The sequence below is a fragment of the Phocoena sinus genome, chromosome 2 (genome assembly GCF_008692025.1).
Source record: "Phocoena sinus isolate mPhoSin1 chromosome 2, mPhoSin1.pri, whole genome shotgun sequence".
Lineage (NCBI taxonomy): Eukaryota > Metazoa > Chordata > Mammalia > Artiodactyla > Phocoenidae > Phocoena > Phocoena sinus.
This window is the reverse complement of record NC_045764.1, coordinates 61,759,087-61,782,890: the sequence shown is the minus strand read 5'-3', so window position 1 is coordinate 61,782,890 and position 23,804 is coordinate 61,759,087. Positions and strand designations below refer to the sequence as shown.

Genomic DNA, 23,804 nt, shown 5'->3' with positions numbered 1-23,804 from the left:
GTGGAGGCTGGGAAGGGTAAAGACCCGCTCCTGAGTTGTGAGGAAAGGTGGGGTGCAGGAGCTGTCTGGGCTCCAGGGTCATTGCTTGGCACACAGAGCCCTGCTCAGGAGCTGTGGGTTTAGATCCCACTCCTGCCTCTCACTAACTGGGAGCCCTGCTGTGTGTTTCCTTAGCTCTAAGGCTCTAAGCAGAGGGCCAGTGAGAGTATGTGATGCTCCCAGGGGCAGCAGGTACCCTCACCCTCACCCCCTGACCCCCTGACCAGAATGGCTTTAAAGGCAAGCAGCAGACACAGGTAAATAAATAGCTTGTTTATTAGTAATATGTTACATTATTAAAGTGCATTGAGAAGAGATGCAGGGGCCGAAGCTGGAAGGCCACTAACCCCAGGCTGGCCAGACACAGCCAGAGAAGGGCCCAGCTCTCTGCTGAAATCCATGGACAGGACTGGGGGCAGAGCCGCCCACCTGGAGAGCTTGGCCCAGGTCGTCCCTACAGGAATTCACAGTTTAGCCTAAGTTATAACATGTCCTGAGCTGAAGGTGGGAGGCTAGGAGCATGGAAGCACAGCCCCTGGGGAAGGGGGCTGAGGGGAGGGGAGGGGAGGGGAGGTAGGCCCCCACCCCCCCACCCCCCAGCCCCCAATGCCAAGGGCAGAGTCCCGGAACCTCCCCCTGAGGACCTGGCTCCTCCTTCAAAATGAACACGGTGAAACTAGCGCTCAGTTTTCTCCTTCATTCTCCCCTGTCTCCCTCATCCCACCCCCTCCCATAACCACCCCACATGAGGGGCTTGGACGATGTCCCCTTCAGACTGGGCTCCCAGGGCAGAGCCAGCTCATGCCACTCTCGCCAAACCCACACCCATCCCTGGACTCTTATCCCATTCCCGGGAGCCGCAGACTGGGACCCCCCTGCCCGTGACCCATCCCTTCCCCAGCCCCTCCCTCCCCACCCCACCCCAGCACGCAGTTTTGGTATTTCATACAGATGCAGTCAGAAGTAGCTATACATGAAATAAGCCTAACATAAAAATAGAGCTTTTTCCGTCCTTCTGTCCGGAAAGCAAACATCCTTCAATAAACATGCAAGGCAGCTGCCTAGTGAGACCCAGGGCTGGTGAGGGGGCCACAGAGGGCTGCCCTGGGCCTGCGGGAACACTAGCCACCCCCAGCCATGGCAGGAGGGAGGATGAGGGGGGCAATTTGGGTATAGAGGGTCCAGAAGGACTCAGGCCTCAGCCCAAACGTCCAGAGATGGGGTCCCAACTCCCCTTTTTAAACCCCTCTCTCTGGGCCACAGGCTCTTAGGCCAAGAGCATCATTGCATTTAGTCAGTTTGAGGAGCAGTTTTTGAAAAATGGTCTCCAAAAGATAAAGTCTTGGGTCAGCAAGGCGCCAGCTTCACAGTCGGAGCCTCCATTCTCTGGCCCACACCCACCCCTGCCCCACCGGGGCCCAGCAGCCGCCTGCGGCTGGCCATCTCCAGGCCTGGCGTTCCCCGTCGGGTTATGTAGTTCCCCTGGAAGAAGTGGTGGGCAAGGAGCTCCGGGCCCAGCCGGTTCTGGGTGTGAGACTTTTCTAGTGCCTTGGGGCTGCAGAAGCCCACAGCATGCCCAGCCCCAGGAGGCCCTAATGGACCAGCAGGCCAAGAGTAAGCGTGGGCAGGACACCCAGCCAGAGGGAGGCAGCCAGGGCGCGGGCGCGGCCCAGCAGGTGTGAGGTCATGGCGCCATCCTCGCGCAGCAGCTGCCAGTGCTGAGCCTCGTGGAGGTAGGAGCCCTCCTGGGCCTCGCAGTAGTAGTGGCCGTACTGGAGGTCCGTGAGGTTCTCGATGAACAGGATGCAGTTGGGGCTCTGGTGGCCGGGCTCACAGCTCTGCTCCACGCTGTTCTCGTGGCGCCACGAGTAGGTGGCGTGGCGGGACTCCATGGGGCAGCTCAGGTAGTAGCGAGAGTTCTGGGCCAGGGAAACCTTCTGCAGTGGGGCTTGTTCTGGGGAGGGATGGGGAGATAGCCATGAGGAGGGGCTGACGGCTCCCAGGGCAGGCTGTGTCCTCCCCCACTGATAGGCCTCCAAGGCCAAGGCTTCTGAATGAACGCGGGGAAACCAGCGCCCAGTCTCCTCTTGACTCTCCCCTGCTGCCCTCACCCCACTCCTCTCACAACCACCCCACACCAACGGGGCTCCCTCCACAGGACTGTCCTGCCCATCTGTCTGGAGCCCCCAGGACCAGACCAGGCCTCCCTCAGACAGGGCAATCAGGGCACGGCGGTACCACCCTAATGGGATGGGGGCAGGGCCAGGTCATGTACCTGGCTTTGGGTTGGGGCACCCCTTGTGTGGCTCGGCTGGATTGATGGACTGCAGCACTGGCCTGGAGTTGGAAGGAAGAGAGAGGCTAAGCAGACAGGAGGCCACAGGCCTGGCCCCTTCCCTGTCCTCCTCCCCACCCAGCACCAGCAGCGGTGCCCACCCAGAGGAGGGTCTGGCCAGAAGGGCCGCCTCCTGTATAGCCCATCAACCCCCACTGCTGTGTTCGCTGTCTCCTAGCGACAAGGGATCCCAGCCAACATACTCTGACTTTGGGGAGCTGTAGATGGAGACGCAGCGGTCCTGGTTCCAGCCGCAGTAGGGGTCTCGAGCCATGAGGCAGCCATGGCAGCCCCCACTGTAGACCTCACACAGGTCCAGGGGCACCTGGCTCACCTCCCACTGGGAGTTCACATACAGTTTCCGCTAGAAAGAGAAAAGGACTGAGTCAGGTCAGGGCCCCCATCCCAACTGAGTTCTAAGCCCCTAAGCTTTGGTCCAGCTGCCTGGCAGACCCTGGGGCCCAGAGACCCAGCAAAGGACATGCAAATCACATGCAGAGGAGCTCTGTCCTCACCTGGCCATCCCTGGGCAGCCCCATAGGGCAGGGGTTGGTTGGGGAGGCTCACCCGGTCAGAGTCCAGTGACATGGCCTGGATAGTGGCTGGACGGCGAAAGGGCTGGATCTCCAAGATGCTGAAGACAATGCTGTGTTCCCGTTCCCCCGACTCCACCACCTTGTGGATGGTGCCCTTGTCTGTAGGTGAGAGGCAGAGGGTCAGCAGGCGGGAGTCCCACCACAGAGCCAGGCAGCCTCCCTCTGGGCTGAGCTGACCAGGAAAGATGCCGGTGGGGAGGGCTGGGAAGTCATGGCTCAGGCAAGGGTCATAGGACTGGGGTGGGATGGGGAGAGGACAGCATGACTGGGGAGGGTCTTAAGAGCCCAAAGGCATCGCAGGAAGCTTCCAAGCCTGGGCCAGGGAGGCTATCGCAGGAGGCCCTGGGCTCCCCAAGGCCGCAGGGGAAGCTGGAGCATGGAGAACAGAACCAGCAGTCTCACATGCCCAAGCACTGCTAAGCCTCCAGCTACATGCATTAGCACCACTTCGTTTAATCCTCCACACCCCTGGGAGGTGGGTATTATCATCCCCACTTCGAAGATAAGGACATGAGGCTCAGAAAGGCTAAGCAACTTGCTCAAGGTCACACAGCTGGTGACTGGAACCCAGAGGGGTCAGAACTCTACCCCTCAACTTCTTCTATAAACCCCTCTGCTTCCTGGACTCTTTGGGATTTGTTGTCTTTAAAATAAACTTTTTATTCTGAAATAATTTCAGATTTACAGAAAAGTTACAAAGATAGTACAAAGAGTTCCCGTATACCCTTCGTCTAGTTTCCCCTAATGTTTCTTCTTAGATAACTGTGATCTTTGTCACAGCTGAGCAGTTGTCACTGGTACATAATTATTAAATCGACTACAGACTTTACTGGGATTTCACGGGTTTTTCCACTAATGTCCTTCATCTGTTCCAGGATCCAATCCAAGATTCCACATTGCATGTAGTCTTAGGGGATTTTAAAATTTTTTATAAAATCTTAGATCTGAAAAGGACCTCAGGTCCAGCATAGGGGAACCCAAGGTCACACAATAGGCTGCCTGCCTCAGAGGCCAGTGCTCTCTCCATTCACACTTATCGGGGACTAATGGGCATCCTGACCCCTGGGTCCTCCCAATCCGACCTCACGGGCTGTCCCAGTTTCTAGAATAGCCTACCTCCCTTTTGCTCCCTCCCAATTTCCCAGGGTATCACTTGCCCCAAAAAAGCAGTCAGATGATCAGATGATTGCCTGCCTAGGACCTTTCCTCTGTGTGTCTGTGGCCCGCCTCTGCAGGCTCTGGGATGTGGCCCCTTGCCCCTCCGGCCCGACAAGCTCCCAGCCCAGTCACTACCTTCATACACACACTGCCCTTCACCTCCTCCACACAGCGTGGTGACAGCCTCCCATCGCTTCTCCCAGCCGCGAGAGCCTCCCATTCTCTGCAGAGGGCTCAGAAAGGTCTATTTCATATCTAGCCCCAATCCTTCCTGCTGCAGACTCCAGAATAGTATCTCTCTGCAAAGGCCCTGCCATCTGGAAGTCCTTCGTCACATCTCACTAAATTCTTTGCATCCCACATCAAAAGTTTCCTCTCATCTGCATAATCCCAAAGACAGGGAGAGGGTCCAGTTTCCTCGCTCTGCGAGGCGGAGGCCCACAGGACACCCTGGACCAGGTCCTTCCTCCTGACTTCCACATCTTTTCCTACCATCTTCAGGAGTCAGACAGCTGGACCAAAGCTATACCCAGCTTTGCTCAGACTTACAACATTTCTGCCTCTGAATCCTGGCACCTTCTAGCCTATGATGCCTTTCCCTCTCCCTTCTGCCCCACCTCCTCCGGGAAGTTCTCACTGCCTGACTCTTCCACAGCCACACACATTAACTCCTGACAGCTCTTAGTCACTCAACTCTCCCAACCAGATGTTAACTACATTATTCTTTATACCCATTTTTACAAAGCAGACCAGGGGCGGAGTGGGGGGCGGGCAGGAGGAGTTGGTCCCGGGTAGCCCCTCACCTGTGGTTAGGTAAAGCACATGGAAGGTCTCCCCGTTGCTGGCGTGCATGCGGTGGACAACCACTTTCTGGTAGTGGTACTTAGAGTGGAACAGTGGTGTCTTCAGAGGCCCCATGGGCTCCACCCTCTGCACCACCTCAGGGTGACTGTCGGCCACCTGGAAGGTCTCTGTGGGTATCGGCTGCCGGTCTGGGAGGCACTGGGAAAGGAGAACAGGTCCAGATCAATGGGGTGGCTGGGCAATGGGATTGGGGCCTGCGCCATGGTGGGTGTCACCACTCACCTTGCCAGGCCGTGGGTTGGGAAGGTCTGAGTGATAGCCCTTGAGTGAGGAAGTGCGGAAGACCTTGTCAATGTCACCGAGGGAGTACACGCAGACAGCAGAGTAGTTCCTGGGGGACACACAGGCCACCTCAGTGGGAGGCCCAGGACCCACCCACCTCCACTCACCCAGGCGAGCCCAGCACCAGATGGGGTACAACTGCAGCCTTCCGACCAAGCTCCCTGGCCTTTGAGCTCCATGAGGGCAGGGATTATCCTGGGGGCCAAGGCCAGTGCCTGAGCATTACCAAAAACCATTGAAGGAAGGAGGGAGGGAGGATGGGAAGAGGGAGGGAGGGAAGTTCAACCTAATTTCTTTCTGTTGCAATGTAAAACCACATCATGTCTTCTGTCACAGAATCACTGAGTTCAGAGGCCAACCCCAGGGCAGGAGAAATCCCAACACGTGCATCCTTGGAATGCTGATGCCCAAGGAGGCCAGACCTCCATCCCCTTCCCAGACTGCTGGGTCTATGCACACAGGAGCCCCAGAGCAGGGTCTTGGCTTCCCTACCCTGCCACCCGCCTCTCCCCACACACACCTGACACTTTTTGCCTGCCTCGTTTTCAATCAACGAGAGTGATTAAGAGGTGTGAATTGTCAGGCGAAGGCAGTGCCTGAGCGGGTGTGATAGCACCCGGCACCCAGCACCCCAGAGGCCGCAGCAGCCTTTTCCCAGGCACCGCTCTGCGTCCACAGCTGGCGGGCACACAGGCACAGGTGCAGCCACGAGCATGCATATGGCGTGTGCGCACACACCCATGTGTACAGACTCACAAGCACACCGGCACACACGTGTCCCTGAGCACTGTGTGTCCACCCACCCCAGGCCCAGCAACAGCCTTGTCCCTTGAGCCAGGGTCCCTGCTCTTACCACACCAGCCCTCCCTTGGGCAGGGCCCAAACCCTCTGATCCCCACTGGACACTTAACTAATGCCAGCCCCAGCACCAGGACAAGGGCCACTCACCAGGGGTTGGAGAAAACGCCATAGACCCTAGTGTCCCTCCACTGGCCATTAGGGTCAGGGAGCAGGAAGACGTCCTGCAGCCTGTTGAAGTTCTTGTTGCTGGTGGCGTCACTGCACACCAGCATGGCTTTCAGGAAGGTGTTCCACTTGGAGACCGACAGTGAGCTCTCTCCACCCTGGTCCCCCTGGAACGGGGGAGGGGAGAGGAGGTCCCTCAGCACCTGCCTGGGCTGCCCCACACACCCGGGGCACCTGCTGCCGGGAATGCCAGCACCCAGGCTTCTGAGGAGGAAGGGAGGCCCTGAAAGGGGTCGGGACCTGCGAGGGGACGAGGCTGAGGTACCCCACCACTCAGGCCAGGTTCTTGGGCCAGGCTCCAGGAGGCAGGCCCGGCTGACCCAGGGCACAGGGCTCACAGCAGGGACCTGCAGGGTGCGGGTACCAGGTCCCCACAGAGCACACCGGCTCAGACACACGTCTGCCCACTCTCACACGTGCACGCTCACACACACGACACAGACCCGCACGACCCAGCACCTCCACACGGGGGAAACACACACACGTCAGTGCACTCCCATTCGCACGCACACGCTCACGCACACTCTCCACGAATACACACATTTGCACACTATCACACATGCAGGGGAGCCCAAGCATCTTTACCCGCTCACAGGCGCGCACACCTCCCCCCACAGTCCCACACAGACTCGCACACAGGCAGACACACGCTCACTCGCTCCTGTTCAGGCACAGACACACACTCTGCCCGCTCAGCACTTGCTCACCCTGCACAGCTGGGCCACTCGGGAGACGTTGAGAGGGGCCTCGGGATTCTTGTCAGGGTTGTCCTCTCGGAAGAAGTAGTAGATCTTGTCATCGTAGGCCTGGTCTTGGTGCACAATGGTGGCCTTGATGAACTGCGGGTCTACCGGGGACAGAAGTGAAAGGGTGTGAGGCGGGGAGCCTCTCAAAGGACCCACCCACACCCTGCCCACCCCCTGAGTCTGCACAAACAAACAAACCCGGGTCAAATCACACCTGGAATAAACTTCAGAAAAACAGATCTAACACCCCAAAGGGCCTGAGACTCTGCACTCCCACCCCACACCTGTTTTGCCCTCTCTTACAAAGATGTCATTGGCCCAGGAGCAATGACTTCAGGCCTAGGGCCTGAGGGGAGAGCCCTAGGGGCCCCTATGTCACTTCTGACTAACTGGCAGAGCCCTAATGAGGAGGGAGTGGGTGTTGCCCCATGTGAGCTCAGCAGAGGGATACGCTATGGCACCCGGGGACTCCACGCTGGGTCTGGGCTTTCCTCTGATTTGTTCCCAGAGGGTGTTGGGCCCTTCCTGCCTCCACATCTTTCTCTCGGCTGTTCCCCTGCTCCCTGCCAGGCCAACCTCCTCAGCTCCATCTTCCCAGGGCTGTACCAAGCTCCCGCTTTCCCGACTGGCCTGTGGCCCTAGCGGCCCTAGGGGAGCCTCCCCATACACATGAGGATCCCATCTGCCGCCCTGAGCAGTCACACCGCCTCATTCAGCCCAGCCCAGCCCAGCCCAGCCCAGCTGGAGCCTGACTCACTTTGCATGACAGTATCACTGGTGTACAGCTCAATCTCACCCTTGATACGGCGGAACCGAGGGATCTTCCCATTGTACTCCTGCTTCCGGATAGTGGAGTACACCTCAGAGCCTGGGCACAGTGGGAGGAGCACGGGTAAGGGCACACAGGCCCTGGAAGTCCCTCCCCCGGACCTGGGTCTCCAGGCACAGAGCTGACCACCCTCCCCCTGCCCAGGGCAGCAGCCCTCTGGGAACCCTCCAGCGCCAGCCACAGCCCTACCATCAAACAGAACCAGGGAGTTCTCATCCGGGCTGAAGGGGGCATAGCCTCTCCTCTCACCAAGCAACTCTGCAGTGTCATTCACCTGGGGGAGACCAAGGGGGTCAGACTGCCACGTGATCCCACGGTCACTGCCTCCCATGGGTGCCAGCTGCCCAGCCAGGGTCCCCATCCTCCCAGGAACTCTGTACAAGGTGAGGCCAGCCTCAGAGTCCCCCCACCTCCTTTCCACCATGGGGAGCAGAAGCCCATCGGACAAGGGTGAGCTGACCAGGCACAGGGAGAGGGGCCTTCTCACCAGGGTCCAGCAGCTGGGGCGCCGGGCATTGGTGCCGCAGACCAGCAAGCCCTCACCCTGCTTCTCCAGGAGCGTGATGTAGTTCTTGCAGTCCTGCTCGGGAGAAGGGGAAGGAGAGAGGTTGGTTGGTGGGAGGCCCTGGCAGGCCTAGCACTGGGACCCTCCGTCTTGGGGAAGAAAGCATCAGAAGTCTGAGCACTGGAGGCGGCCTCTAAGGAGGACCCAGAGCGGGTGCAGCTGACGCCAGAGGAAGGGCCTTGGGGAAGGAGTGTCTCCTCCTCAGACTGGGAACCCTGGGGCAGGGCTACTTCTCTCCTCCTGGACTGGGGCTCCCAAGACAGGGCCAGGCCTCCTTCCTCAGACTCTCAGGAACCTTTCCAAGGGGCCCAGCCTCCCCTCTGCACTCCCTCTCCCCCACTCACCTGCTTGTCCCGGCAGGACCCCTTCGTGGAGACAATGTTCACCTGAGGGGAACAGGGGGAGCGTCAGTCCACTCTGCCAGGGGCAAGACGCCCCCGTAAGTGCTTTCCGTGCACCCTCAGGATAGGCTCATTTGACAGATGAGCAGCTAGGGCTCTGAGAGGAGGAGTGATTTACCCAACATCACACAGGCTGCTCAGCCTGATACCCGGAGCCAAAGCCCAGAGCTCATGAGCCAGCCCAGAGATCTCAGAAGACAGGGGCCATGGGGTTCTGGAGCCCAGCTTCCTGCTAGGCCTCCGCAGTCGGCGCTACCCGCCCAGCCAGGCGTGTTAGCTCTGCGCTTCTCTCCACACTGCCCCAACACCCACGCCAGTTGGGACCACCCTCAGGGAGCCTCCCCCAGGGACCATTTATGGGATATAATAGGGGGTTGACCAGTTCTGGAAGAAATGCCAGTTCCCCCGGATTCCCTGAGGCTCCTCTCCAAGGCCAGAGGGGAGATAAGAAGATGGGGAAGGGGGAAGAGAAAAGGGGGCAGGGAGAGGGGTCCAGGCTCACTGTGCGCATGGAGGCGTTCCTGCCCTTGGAGAAGTCGAAGACATAGACCTTGCTGCGTCCACCCACCCACACGGAGGAGCTGCCCAGCTCGTGGAAAAGCACCGTGTGCGGCTCGGCCAGGCCAAAGTCCACATGGTCCTGCCCTGCGTGGCCTAAGGAAGAAACAATTGGCAGAAATGTTGAGGCTGGACCCTGGGCTGGAAGCTCCTGGCCCCCCCCCATGCATACCGGCATCCCCCGAACAACTAGTGCTTGGATTTGGCTAGGGCGGCGCCTGAACTCAAGAGCCGTGAGCGGGAGAAGACAGGGGTCCTCTGGCGGGGTCCAGCAACCAGATGTCCTCACCCCAAAGCCATGACCCCTACCCTACAATATGTGTGACCTCAGAGTGGGGGCAGAATTTAGGGACCCCTGGGGAGAACAGACCGCCCCCCCCACCCCCGCCACACACACACACTGCTGTTCCTAAGGGGCTGGGCTTGGGCAGGAGGGACCAGGGCTCCCAACTCTGCTCTGAGGCTCTCCGCTATCTAGGACAGAGCAAGCAGCCACTTCCACCCCCTGCCTCTAAGAACCCCACGTACAGTTCAGGTTCCCAGGGATCACTTTGCTCAGAACCCTATCCCCTCCTTCAGGAAGCCCTCTCTGACCCTTCCCAGCCCACTCCATCCCCTTAGTGAGCAGGTCAGTACAGATCAGAGCTGGAAAGGAATCTTAAGTCCACTCTCTCCCATTTTAAAGATGGAAAAACAAAGGTCCAGAGAGGGGCAGCCCAAGCTCACATGGTCAGTAGCAGGCCAGGAACCAGAGCTCCTGCCCCCAAGCTGGACTCTGCACCCTGGCCTGCCCTGGCCTGGTTTCACAGAGATCCCAGCTCACCCCGGGGGAAAAGATCAGCCCTCCCTCCCCAACAACTCTGGGACAGGGGGCCCTTCACAGAGCACAGCCTGGGCCTTTAGGCAGAAGGGCTGACCGGGACAATTTTTCCCAAAATAGAAACTGCCTGTAGCCACTGCCTCCGGAGAGAAGATATCTCATCTCCGGTGACACTGCTGAGGTTGTCCTGGTTGCAGGGCTAAATTACAGGAATGGGACAGCCTGTGGCTGTGCCCCCAGCAATCAGCCATCTTCCCACCTCGGACCAGCCTGGGTCCTCAGCCTGACCACTGTTTACTCAGCTGCAGCAAACTCAGGGGCAGCCAACTGAGCAGGAACATCCCAGCAGGACACCCTCCAAGCCCAGAGAGAATAGAACTGCCATGTCCTTGAGTTTGCCCCCATTTCCCCTGGTGCCACTTGAACCATTCCTACTGATGCTCCATTCAGCAGGGATGAAGAGCACGACCTACCACGCGACCCCCACCTTCATTCCCTTTCCTTTCCTTAAGATACATCCCCGCATGGCCAAGTCATCCCCGGAAGTGGGCTATTCTTACCCTCCACTTCAGCTGTGGCCCAGCTCACTGTACAGACGCAGAAACGGAGGGCCTTCAGGGATACTCTAGCCCAAGGTCGCACTAGGAGGCAGGAGAGACTGGCTCATCCAGACTGAGTAATTGTTCTCAGGTGCGTTCAGGGAGATGCCAGCACCACAGGCCACAGAGAAGTGCTGAGCTCACTGCCCTCGGGTTCACCTGGGTCTCCTCCGGTGCTCCGCAAATAGCCTGACAGCTTAGGACGTCAGGCCTCCCAGGACCCCAGGGGCTGCGCAAGGTGGGAGCTGACAGCCCACTTCCTGTTGGGCGGTAGGGGTGTGGTGCTGGCCAAGGCTCGGGCAGGGCTGATACGTCTCAGGCCCCAGGCTCCCCCTCCCCACCAGCTGGGATAAAAGAGTGCTGGGGACAGACACGAGGCCTTCCTGACTCAGCTCCATGGCTCCAGCTCCCCTTTCACCCGCAGCCTGAGCAGCGGCCACTGTTCCCACAGCCTAGCCTGGAATCTAGACAGTCTGTAGCCCCAGCTCCCCACCTAGTCCCCCAGACAGCCAGGCGGCTGGGAAAAGCTATATGTCTGTGTCTGAAGATGTTGGGCTGGGTGGGGCTTGAGATCTGAAGCCCTCCAGAGGCCACAGGGGAGGAGCCCCACGGCTCAGGTCATGCTGGCCACCTCCAAACAGTCACCTCGGCTCACATCAAGGCCACAACCCCAGGCCTCAGAAGAGGGGCCTGCACAGCCAATGCACAGCTCTAGTGGTGGAGAAAAGGGTACGTGAAGGGGCCCTGAGGGAGCCCTTGTCTGGGGTCACAGGGCCGTCAAAGTGAGGAGGAGATGCAGTCCTGCCCTGGGAAGTCTAGTCTGATGGGAGAGACCCAGCCTGGCCCCAGAGAGCAAGGCCCGAGGGGGAGGCCCGGCCCTACCCTGGAATCCAGTTGGAGAGGTGAAACTGTCAAACCAAAGCAAGCCTCCATACCACTCAAGCAAAACTGTGCTGGTACAGTCCCCAGAGCTGCTCACCAAGCATTGCTGAGAACACAAAGGGAGGGGGAGGGCTGCCTGCTGCTGCGTGCAGCGTCGGGGGCTTCCCAGCCAGGACAGTCCTGCACAGATCTGCAAGTATGAGCCCTGTTCCCCTCAAATCCTGGCTGTGGCTGCCAGGGTCAGGATATGGAGGGAGGAAGCGACTGCTCACCTCATTTTGCAGAAGAACAAACAGGAGCCCAGGAGCATTGCCTCCCTCAACCCCGAAGAACCCGCCCCTCCCGGCTCTGTGCCTGGTGATGTGCATGGGGGAGATGGCACCAGCTCGGCCCCAGGACGAGGCCTTGGCCCATTCTCTACCCCAGCCCCAGCCCGGCTCCCGTACTGCCCGAGGCCCTCAAAGGGCCTGATTGTGCCCGGGAAGTGTCTGAGCGGCAGCAGCTCAATGAATACATGAAAGGAAGCTTTGTTCAGGTCACAGGAGCCGGGGGCTGGGGGCTCAGGGGCAGGAGGGCTGCCTGGAAGTGAAGGCAGAACCAAGCCTTCACAGCCAGGATCTGTGGCCCCTTGGCACCAAGAGGGGAGGTGGTGGCATTCAAGGCTTCACCCACGCAGAGGCTGAGCAAGGCTGGGGGCTGCTCCTAAAGAGGCCCAGCCAAGGGAGCAAGGGCCGCATCCCTAAATGCGTCTTTTTGCTTCCTTAGGAATCCAAAAGGATGGGGAAGGCGCACCAAAGCTAGATGGGTCAGAGACAGGCAGGAAGAGAATTCCGGGCAGTGGAAACAGCCTGAGCAACGGTGGGGAAGCTGGGGAAGCTGACCGTACGGTGGGTACAGAAACCTAATGAGAGAAGAATCAGGAAGGCGGGCTGAAGCCCCGAGTGTGATGGGGGAAGGGAGCTGCAGCGGCCCAAGGATACACCAACCCACTGCCTATCAGTCTGCGGAGTTGCCCTCTCCTATCTATGAGCAGGGCCAGGATCCAGAAAGCCTTCTCTCTTCCAGCATCACCCCCCAGGTCCCCCTGCCTGACCAGCCCCCTCTGCTTTCCATCCTGGATGTCTAAAAGGAGCACCGTCTGGCACCGTGTCTCCCCCCTCACTCCCCGGCCTGACGCATTAGTGGCTGACTAAGTGGGAGCTAAAAGCTCCCAGAATAACCAGGGGTTCAGGCAGGGGAGGGGGCTAGGGACACATGGGGTGGGCATGGCCCCAGGGGCGGGCCAAGCACAAGCCTCCACCCCACCCCCATGTGATTCTGAGCCAATCCTGGCTCCTTCTGGACCAAGAAAGGGCCCAATCAGGCTGCCCCATACCCAGCCAGATTCCATGGCCCCCGAAGCCCCCACCTTCCTCACAGTGGCAGGACCAACAAGACCCAGCCCCAGCCCCGCCAGAAATGAGGGTCGAGAAGATGGCTGGGTGTGAGGGGCTGTCCTCCCCTATCACAGGCCCCCAGCCAGGCCATCCATGGGGCTCTGATCCTGTTGGAACGAATCAGACCTTCCTCTCACGCCCCCCACCCTCCCAGCACAATCCCAGCAACCGACTGGCTGGGACAAGTGTGAACTTCTGTGGAGCGGGTTTTCCTAAAGCAGGTCTGCCTGGTGGAGCATCATTTCTCCTCATTCACTCTGGGTGCTGTCCCCGTCTGGTCCTCACCAGCCCCATATCCTCATTACTTGTGAAAGAGGGCTGCTCAGGGGGAGGGTGGAGTGGTGGCTAGGATCAGGGGCAGTGTCGTTACCTGTGAAGGGAGCAACAAGGGATGGACCCCACAGTCTGGCCTGGGCAGGGACAGCCTTCCAAGCTGACCCAGCGACCTGACGGGCCTTGAATCCTAACCTCAAGGAGCCCTTTGAGAGCAGGCAGTGAGGCGGGCTCTGAGAAGGGCAGGAATGCTGCGCCCAGCAGGGAGTGCCTGAGTCAGGCAGCCAGGGAGGCCCAAGCGTGGGGCAGGAGCCAGGCCTGCCTCGGACTGGAGGCCCAACCACATCAGGCAGGAGTCTCCTCCCACAGTCGTGCCCCACCTGAATCACCAGTCCCCCCTCACACCCTCACCAGAGGAAGAGGGAAGGCCCGTGAGGGGCCCAGGAATTAGCCTGCAGTCTCGCCACCCTCTGGAACCCCACAGGTCAAGGTGGAAGGGAAGGGAATAGTCACTAAGCTGAGGGGGGCACAGAGGCCAGAGAGCCCGTACCACTGGCCCAAGGCACAGAACAAGGGAGACAGGGGAGTTCCCTGATAGCCTGGTGGTTAGGATTCCAGGCTTTCACTGCCGTGGCCCGGGTTCAATCCCTGGTCAGGGAACTGAGATCCTGCAAGCCACACGGTGCAGCCAAAAAAAAAGAACAAGGGAGACAGAAGCAGAGCGAGGCAGCAGCTCAGGGTTTCTGGTGCCCATCACCCGGCTCCAGACCAGGACCACAGCCGGAACTTCCTTGAGAGCCTCTTGATCTTCAAAAAGCTGTACATCACCTTCTCTCTGCTTCCCTGTGTCATCTCCTGCTCTCCACCCTATGCTCTCTTGCAGGCCAGGGGATAAGTCACTGACCTGATAACTGAAGGGAATCAACCAGCCACCAATCTTCCAGGTAAGACTCTGATCTCCAGGGGCCTTTAGCAATCAAAGCCTTAAACTCAAAGGAATGACTAACTGTGGAACTCTGCGTGTGTCAGATTGGTGGACGGAAACCTTTCACTGGAGGGGGAGGGGGGGGCAAAGGAACAAATGTTTCATTGACGTTGCCTCTCGCAGTATGGCCAGGCATGAGGGCACGAGCGGCCGCTCCTCATATCCAGAAGCCCAGTTTCCGGGGTGGCACGGGCCCGTGCTAAGGAAGGGCTGTGCTTGCTGTTGGGGTGCTGGCGACACTCAGCAGGGCAAGCCTCCAGACACAGCTGCCTGACGGGCAGAGCCGGTGTGCTGGGGCAGGCGGTGGGTCCTTGAGGCGGTACTTAGCTCATGCGGGTGTGGGAGGTGTGTCTCTCTTTATCAGCCATGGGACCAGTGAGCTGTGTGCTGGGCTGAGGGGGAGCGTCTTCCCGCCCACCAAGGTCAGCCGTGGGTGGGAGGGGAGCGCATCTCAGGTGTGGGCTCAGCCCTGGTTCTAAAAAGCTTTGTGCTCCCTCTCTCAGCCAAGTGGCTGGTTGGCTGTGACTGTGACCAAGAGCTGGGCCTTCCTGAGTTTAGCTTCCTCCTCTGTGGACTGGAGGGGCTAAGGTCTAGGTTTTACGACCCACCATGACTCTTGGAACAAAACAATCAGCGTTAAGTTCGGGGGCGTTTGGGGAAAGTGTGGGGTAGTGAGTACTGATAAGCCAGAGATGGCTTCCTAGAGATGGAGGCAGCAGAAGAAACCATATCCCCATCTGCTTCCAGCAACTAGCTCACCAAATCCCCCAACCACCCTGTAAAGAAGGCAGGACAGCATCTGCATGCCCATTTTATAGACAGGAAAACTAAGGGCCTTCCACGCCAGCAAGGGCTGTGTGCTCTCTGCACTGTGCCACTGTACTCAAAGGACCAGAAGGCTTGGCTGGTGGGGAGATCAGCTGGGGCAAAGGCTTGTGGGTAAGAAGCAGTGTGGAGAGAAAGCTGAGTGTGTCCTGGGGGCGGGGCCGAGCCGAAACAGACTCCGGGGGCTCAGGGAGGGAAGGCTGGCACAGAGGCCCAGCCAGAGCGGGGAGGAGGCTCCAAGCCCAGGGAAGGCAGGAAGCCACGTCAGGATTCTGCCCATTCTTTAGCTCAGCAGGTTCCAAAAGCCCTAGAGTGAGGCTGAAGTCAGCTGGTGGATCCTTCAAAGGAAAGGATGGGCAGAGGTACAGGGCCTGCCCTTGGGCCCAGAGCCAGGGCAGGGGTCAGGGACAGGGCAGAGGAGGGCTAAACCACCCCAAATAGAAGAACGCAGGCAGGACAGGAAGACTGCTGAGAAACAGAAGGTTCCTCACCTCAGCCTTAGCCTGGGCCGGTGGGGAAGGAGGGAGGGGTCAGAGAGCAAGGGCAGTCAGCCAACATAGGCAGTTAGGGAGAGCTAGCAGGGGCCGGGCTGCCAGGGCTGCATTTCATCAGAAATCAGAGATGCCAAAGGAGGAGGATGATACTGACAATGATGATATCCCCACCCCCACCCCGACCTAACCGTTCCATAGCATATACTATGTGCCGGGCACTTCTCTGAGTGTCAGGTGTATTAACTCATTCAATCATCACTGAACTCTTATAATGCCCATTGTGGCTTCTCTTATTATGCCCATTTTACAGATGAGGGCAGCTAGACACAGAGAAGTTGAGTAACTTGCCCAAGATCACACAGCTAAGTGGTGGTGTGGAGGTTGACACTCAGGCAGACTGACTCTGGAATCTGTGTTTATAACACTGTGTTCCATAGATGAGCCCTTGGAAGCTTCTAGGCCAGCTTCTCCCATACAAATGAGGAGACTGAGGCCCAGAGAGGGTGGAGCCTGGTCAGAGGCTGCTTGGCTGATGAATGCCCGAGCTTCATCCACGATGCCCTAAAGACAGTGTGTGTAAGTAAGCGTGGATGTGCAGGCCTGAGGTGGGGAGGGGACTAGGGATCTGGGGGTGTACTGCGGCACTGAGTACTGACCAGCGTACAAGTATCCCATGGTCTCTGCCCAGAATAGAAGTGCTGTGCAGTCTGGGACAGGCTATAGAGAAGGGAGGATGTGCTGAGACCCTTCCTTACTATCCGACCAGCCAGGTTCCCACCCAACCTGCACAGGCAAAAAACACTCGCTTCTACCCACCCTGGCTCCTCAGCTCAAGAACCCACCATGGGGTCTTCCCTGGTGGCGCAGTGGTTGGGAGTCCACCTGCCGATGCAGGGGACGCGGGTTCATACCCCGGTCCAGGAAGATCCCACATGCCGCGGAGCGGCTGGGCCTGTGAGCCATGGCCGCTGAGCCTGCGTGTCCAGAGACTGTGTTTCGCAACGGGAGAGGAACCACCATGGGTCCCAACTGCCTGTCCCAGCAGGGCCCAACTCCTCTACCTGGCAGTCAAGGCCCACCCGTCTCTGCTCATCTCTGCCATGGCTGAGTCCCGCTTCCACCCTTTGGCTTGTGCTTTCCCTTCCCCTGACTGCCCTTTCCCCTTCTCTCTAGGCACGTGGTCTTACCTGTCCTTTAAGATCTAGCCTCAATCCCCCTGGCTTCACAAAGTGTTCCAGACTGCTCCAGCCCTCACAGCTCCGTCCTCCCTCTGACCTTGTGCTATACACCATCTGGCACACACTATCTTCTCTCAGATCACACTGTTTTGGTGGAATTTCACCTGGATTGTGGGATCCTGAAGGTGAAGGCCAGCCCTCCTCCTACTCCATGGTCCCTGGGCCAAGCCACGGCCAGGACTGGGCAAGAGGGGGCAGCTCAGAGCGCAAGGAGAAGCAGGACTGGGGTAGGTCAAACCCCAGTGTCAGACGCGGAGACACCTTAGAACAGGTTTCTGGGCCGCTGTTAGGGTGCCGAGCTTACCACAGTGACCTTCCTCCCTCGCTAGGCTGGCCCAGAGCCCTGGGCCCAGAAGACAAAGAACACGAGCAGCAATCTGTGCCCCGTTCTGCACCACCCCACATCCCTGCCTCTCTCTCTCTAGCCTGGCTCTTCCCCATCCCCAGGAAGTCTTCCCCGGTGGCACCACCCCACAATGACCCTTCCTGCTCTCACTTCCTGTCACAGTCCTTGGCTGCGCAAAGTTCCTGACCTCCCCACGTGCCGTCTCTCGTCACAGGCCGCAGGCCCACCTCTCCAGGCACCGGCATGCCCCCCAAGGGCAAACCCAGGGCTTCTCCTCTTCCCTCCCCCAGAGGAGCGGAACACAGACCTAGGCACGGGGCAGGAACTGGCTGCCCTCCATCGTGAGGGCTGCCCCCAGGGGTGTGCTGGCTCAGAGCCCCAGCCCCTGACTGGAAGAAGTGGGTGCAGGAGGCTCGACAGCATCCACCTAATCCCAGACTGCTGTGACGGTTAAACCCAGATTAGCCCAGGCCGTGACACAGATCAACCTGCCCCCGAGACCTGAGGCCCAGCTGCCCTGCGGAAAAGACCAGAAGAGTGCATGGAGCTGGCCCAAATCTAAGGTCTTGAAGGGAGGACGGTCATGGCTGCTGGGGCTCCTGGGAGCAGACAGCACTGGGGCAGGGAGAGTCTGGGCTCAGCTGAACTGGCTGAGGAGAAAATGGGCACAGGGAGCCATAAGCCTGGGGACAGAGCATGAAGACAGACAGACAAGTGGAGGGAGGCCAAAAGCTAAGGCCAGGGCAGGCTCGGGCAGAAGACGTAGGCTGGTCCCAGCTCTGCCTGTCTCACTGGGTGATGCTGGGCCAGTCCCCATCATCTCAGAGCTCAGTTTCCCCATCTGTAGAATGTTGACCCAGCTGATCTCTGACATTTGTTTTCTGACATCAGGCTGTGTTAGCGTCATCCAACAAGGTTCCTTAGAGGAAGTGAGATAGAACTGGCAGAAAGGAGGAGGAGGGTGAGTTGGGTACATGGAGGGATGACCGGCAGGGCAATGGCCTTGAGGTAGGAAAGCATGGGAAGCTGGGGAATGGTGAGGGAAGAACTGTAGGAGATCAGGTGGGCTGTGTGCTCCAGCTGGAATGCCAGCACAGTGACCCAGAGGGATGCAAGGGCCTGGAGAAGGCCAGGGCACAGTCCTGAAGACACAGCAGGGCCCAGGCCAAGGTGGGGGGTAGGGGTGGAACAAGAGGCTTGGAGGCTGACTAGACCATAGGGGGAAAGAAAGAGATGGACCAAACGGTCCCTCACTGCCTGGGCTGGCTAGGGAAGGGAGAAGTCCATGTTCTCTGATGGGGGTACCAAACAAGGGGCCACAGTCCCTGCTCTAGGAGGACCCCTTCCTCCCCCCTACCTCTCCCCCCCCCGCCCCCACAAAAGAGGAAGCTTCCAGGGCAGCCAGGCCTTGCCAAAAAAGGAAGCCAAGAAAAGGGGAAGTTTTCTGGCCCCAGAGCTGTCAACCAGAGCACGGGAAGTGTGGTCAGTCTCTTGTGACATAGCTAGACAGCGCTGCAGTGGCTGAAATGGGACTAGGGGTAGAGGGTAGGACATCAGGTGAGGGCTGAGCTGTCAACTCCAGGGCCACCCACTCCTACCACTGCCCCCTGTAGGCTGTTGCGCCCCACCCCCTAGGCTGATCCTCAGCTTCCCACCTGCACATTAGGGGCCCTGGCCTGGCCCTCCTCCAAGAAGAGTGTCCAGCTCTCCCTGCTTCTCCCAAGTGCCTAGCCTGGGTAGTGATCCACCCCTGCTGAGGTGAAGGTTCCTGGAAGGGGAAGCTAGGCAGAGGAAGGTCATCTGCCCCACCCACACCTGCAGGGCCCGGCTGATGCTGGGGGAGCTCCTCACCCCATGGAGAGTCTCCGCTGAGGACTGGGCCTCCTCACCTGGAGAACTCCTGTGGTCAGGAGTCAGGCGGAAAGCCCTGGTGTCCCTGGACCCAGCCCCAGATTTCCATCAGGGAGCTGTGACACTGGGGAAGTCTTCCCTGCCTGCCATGGTCCTTCCTTCCTACTGCTGGGCTGGCTGTGGAAGGTCAGGTGGCATAGCTCAGATATCCCTTCCTGCATGAAACCCTCCTGGAGGCCCCAGGCCCAGGCTGACTCAATGTCTCCCTCTTGGGGACCCCCACACAGCTCCTTTCCTCTCCTTGGTCCTAGTTGCAAGTTCTGGGGTCTGAAATCCTGTCACACCAGGGTACTTCCTCCTGTCCCACCCCTCCCCAAGCTGGCTCCTATTCCTCTTGCCATCCTGACTTATCACCTCTTCCAGGAAGCCTTCTCTGACTGTGCAGACTGGGTTAGGTACCTCCTCGACCCCCACAGCTGCCTCTGTTACAGGCCCTGACACATTTCATTGTAACTGTAGGTTGACCTGCCTGTCTGTCTCCCCATCCACATGGAGAAGCCTATAGACACATCTAGTTTCTCATCCCTGGTCCCCAAGCCCAGGACCAGCACAAGGTTGGCCCCAGTAAATGATAAATGTCAAAAATGCTGAATTACTATGCCCACCCTTGAGGTCACAATCCAAATGAGCCACTTCCTCCAGCTGATCATCAGCCTTCGCTTACGAGAGAAAAAGAAAGGAAAGAACACGAAACTAAAGGATTTCCCTGACTTCCCAGATTTCAATTTCTCCTCACTGCTAGGGTTTGAACAGACCACTGCAGCCTCCATCTACCCCAGAGAGGCAAGGGATTAGTGCTCTGATAAGTGTAAGCTCCTCCCTATACCTGCTTTGGAAATTTGAGGAAACTGAGGCTCAGGAAAAGGCAAGCACTCGCCCAGAGTCGCAAGGAAAATCAGCAGAGCTGGGTCCAGAACGAGGCTTCCAACTTCCCATCTCTTTCCTCCACACCGTGGTCATCTTGGGCCTGTGCCAGCATCTACCTCACCCCAGCCTGCTTGTAGAATCTTCACTATTCAGGACAGAGGGGTCACAGAGTTTGGCAGGAAACTCCTGGTGACATCACCAAGCATCTCTCCCATCTCTCCCAGCTTAGAAAACCCCCCCGCCGCCTGGGAATTGCTCCCCCACCCCGCCACCCTGTTCAGCAGGGGGAGTTCACCTTGAAGGTGATGAATACATCTAAGCTCTCAAGGGAGCAAGGATTTCCACTGGAAATGGTGATGCTTGGAGAGCCCCAGCTGTGACCTCATCCCCTAGAGGAGGTAACAACAACGCCCTGCCCTGCGGAGTGGCCCCATAATGGCTCCCCCAGCAGCCACCAAGTCAACAATAACATCCTGTTGTTTAACTGGACAAGGGTGAGGCCAGAACCAGCTGGATACGTGGAGACTGGGCTCTGTTTCTTGCTGTGGACAAGCTGGCTCACCTCTGACCTTGGAGGTCAGGGCCTTCCTGGGCTTCTCCATCTCCTCCAACCAGGGATGGAATGGGAGAGGGGTATACAGCTTACACAAGCGTGCCAACCTCCTGCCCTTACCTTCAAACCACCCCCTCCAGTCCCTGCTGCAGGGAGGTCAGGCCCACAAAGGCACATCCTTGACTGACCCATGTGACAGCGACAGCCCTTGGGGGACAACCTCCAGAGCCCTGGCAAGCTCTGAGGGTCAGAAACAGGTACAGAGCTCAAGAGTACCTGGCAGGTCAGTACTAGCACATCCCTCTCTCTGTCCAGAGCTGTTCTGGGCCAGGCCTTCATCAGGCTAGAGAGGCATCAACCGCCCTGAGAAGGGCAGGCTGGGACCCTCCCAGAGCTCCCTTATCTAATCTTTCCCTAGAACTTATAGGTCCAAGCAGCAGAAAATAAATTATGGAGAAGATCCCTCCATACCCATTCCAGTCCCCACACCTGTCCTGTCTTATAACTAAAAGCCCACCATTACCCTTGATCTAGTCATTCCTGGAGGCCACCGTCCGCATCCCCTCAACACACTGGTATATAGGGAACTAGGCCTACAGCAAGGGTCCTCCTCTCACCCTACTCCTTCGTTTGCCCCGCCCAAGCCCATTCCCGTCCGACTACCATGTGTCACTCCACAGGAACTAGGAGGCAGCTGTCAGCTAGGCATACCATTACCAGCTGGTGGTCCTGGGGGACAGGTGGATGGCAGGGTCTGTCTGGGCAGTGGGGTGCCTGGCACTGGTGAAGAAGACCACAGACGGCCCTTGGACAAGATAGGTGAGGGGCTGGCAGACCCCAGTGGGGGTCAATAGTGTATTACCAAGCAGAAGGCATGGCCAGTGTGGCTACAATAGTGAACTGTGTGCAGGGGAGAGAGCACTTTGGAAAGTGGGTAAGAGGACAGAAAGCAGTTTTAAATAGCCTCAGGGTGGGGACTAAGTGCCCGAGATGGGGAGGCAGTATTAGGTGCTAAGAGGTGGGTGTGCATTAAGTATGTGTGTGGAAGGGTGCCTTGGGAAGATGGGGGATGTGGACAAGCAGAGCCAAATGCAAAGGTTTGGCGCAGAGGGAGATTCCAGAACACTCAGATGTGGCCATTCATCTGCTTCAGCATGTACAAATGCCGTGCTGTCCAAGAGAGCTAAGAGGACTGAAGCAAGGCAAAGATGCTGGGAAGGCAGAGGAAGCTCAGACTGGAGCTAATATGACTGAGGGGTGTGTAAGTGTCCACCATGAGTAGATAGATGGCCAGAGGTCCAGATGTCCTGCTCCACTTCCACCAGGAATGCCTCTCTGGCTGGGTAGCAGAGCTGGCCCCCAGAGTACCCTCTTTATGGCCAAAAAATTGCCTAAATCTTTCTCCACTTCCTAACCCAGAACAAGCACTGGTCCTGTGCCAGATCAGAGCCCCCTGACTGCACTGTGAGCTCACACAATACAGAGTGACCTTGGGCAAGTCCCATCCCCTCCACCGCAGCCGCAGTTCAGGCCACTCGCTTTTTGAGCGGTTTTTTTTTTTTTCTTCTTCTTCTCTCTCTGCTAAGAATACCTGCCCCAGATAATGCTCAGGCTCTGGCAATCCCTGCAAACCGCCTCAGGCATCAAAGGGCTCCCGGAGGGGCCAGATCCCCCCACCCCCCACTGCAAGGCCACCACCACCACAGGGGGGCCCGGCGCCGCCAAATTTGGGGACAGAGCCCAGTCAGCCTGGAGGTGGGGAAGCATATGTGTGCATTGCAGGGGAGGCGAGCTCAGCCCCTCGCGGCAGAAAAACCTCAAAACCCATCCAGCCAGCTTTCTGACCCATCGTACAGTGTGGTCTAAACTGAGGCGCCTCTGGGGGAGACTCCGGTCCCCCAAGTTCACATAACCACCGGGGCCTAAAAGCTGCAGCCCTTCCCCAGATCCTCTGCCTGGGGGTCCCAATGGCCGCGCCCCACCCAACGGGCACTGCCCCCCACGCTGGCGCCGATTCCTGGTGACAACTGCCACGTGCGGACAAGGAGGGAGCGGCCGGTCCCGGCACTGCAGAGGCAGCGCCCCGGTGCCTGAAGCCTCCGCACCGCACCACGTCCCGGCTCACCACTGGGTGCCCACCCCCTTTACCCGGCCTGCGCTCGGGGCCGGGGCGGGGGCGGGGGGCAGGCAGCGGGGTCTTTGTTCCCGCAGCCGGAGCGCGGCGGCGGCGGCGGCAAAGGGTCCGCGCCCCCCTTGCCGGCCCAGCCTGCGCCCCGCGCGACAGCGGGGACCGCAGCTCAGGAAGAGAGGAGCTGGGTGGGGGTCCCTGCGGGAGAAAGGATCCCGCACAGAGGCCCCACCGCTGGAGGACCAGGAGCGCCTCGGGGCCGAGAGAGGGGCCCTCTCCCTCCCCCCTGCGCCCGGGCGCTGCGGCTCCCGGCTGCGGGCGGACTTGGAGTGACTTAGCCGGGTCTCCAGCCCCCGCGGATCTCTCGCCGCAGCGTTACTGCCCGCTCCAGTGTAGCAGCGCGCACATTCACACACTCACCCAGACCCACACGCTATCCGCGGGGACAGCCCAGGACCCGCAGAGCCGCGCGCACGCACTCCCTCCGGTGCCGCACACTCCGCACCCGCGCCGCGCGGCATCGGATCCCGCGCCTCGCCGCTCACGCGGCGCCACCTACCTTTCCAGACAGCGGAGATGCGGGGTCCGTTCCTCGGGTGGCCTTGGGAGGCGGCGACCGTCCAGAGCAGCAGCAGCAGCCGCAGCGGGAGCCCGGACCGAGCCAGCGGACTGGGAACGCGGGCGCGCGGGGCGCCGAGGGAGGCGCATCCGGGCGGAGGCGGTGTCATCCCGAGGCCCGGGAGCGACAGCGGAGAGCAGCAGAGACTGAGCCAGCGCCCGACAGCAGAGGCGGAATGTAGCGCGAGGCGGAGTCAAACGCCTGACCCCACCCCCCCCCCCCCCCCCCCCCCCCCCCCGCAGCCTTTCTCGCCTCCCGGCTGGCCAAGGGGGGCGCAGTGACCACCGCCCGAGGAACCTTCACCACCTCTTCCTGGGCAACTCCACGGGGAGAACCCGGGTGGGCGGGAAGCAAGGCAGACTTGTGGTGTTCTGTGATCGGCTCCAGGTCCTGTCCCCTCTCAGGGCCTTAGATTCACTCCCCCCACCC

At 59.3% G+C, this 23,804-nt stretch overlaps 1 protein-coding gene across 1 annotated transcript; it reads right to left on the bottom strand.

The window, feature by feature from the left end:
- Positions 1-965: 965 nt before the first annotated feature.
- On the bottom strand, positions 966-23,547 carry SEMA7A (semaphorin 7A (John Milton Hagen blood group)). Its single transcript, XM_032622440.1, has 14 exons — positions 23,316-23,547; positions 9,344-9,495; positions 8,785-8,826; positions 8,363-8,455; positions 8,065-8,149; positions 7,804-7,914; positions 7,008-7,147; positions 6,223-6,407; positions 5,215-5,323; positions 4,932-5,130; positions 2,942-3,069; positions 2,578-2,738; positions 2,315-2,376; positions 966-1,993 (listed from the first exon to the last, which is right to left on the bottom strand). Exons 1-14 carry the CDS (start codon positions 23,482-23,484, stop codon positions 1,632-1,634), a joined length of 1,998 nt encoding a protein of 665 aa, XP_032478331.1. The 5' UTR covers positions 23,485-23,547; the 3' UTR covers positions 966-1,631.
- Between the last annotated feature and the right edge of the window lie 257 nt (positions 23,548-23,804).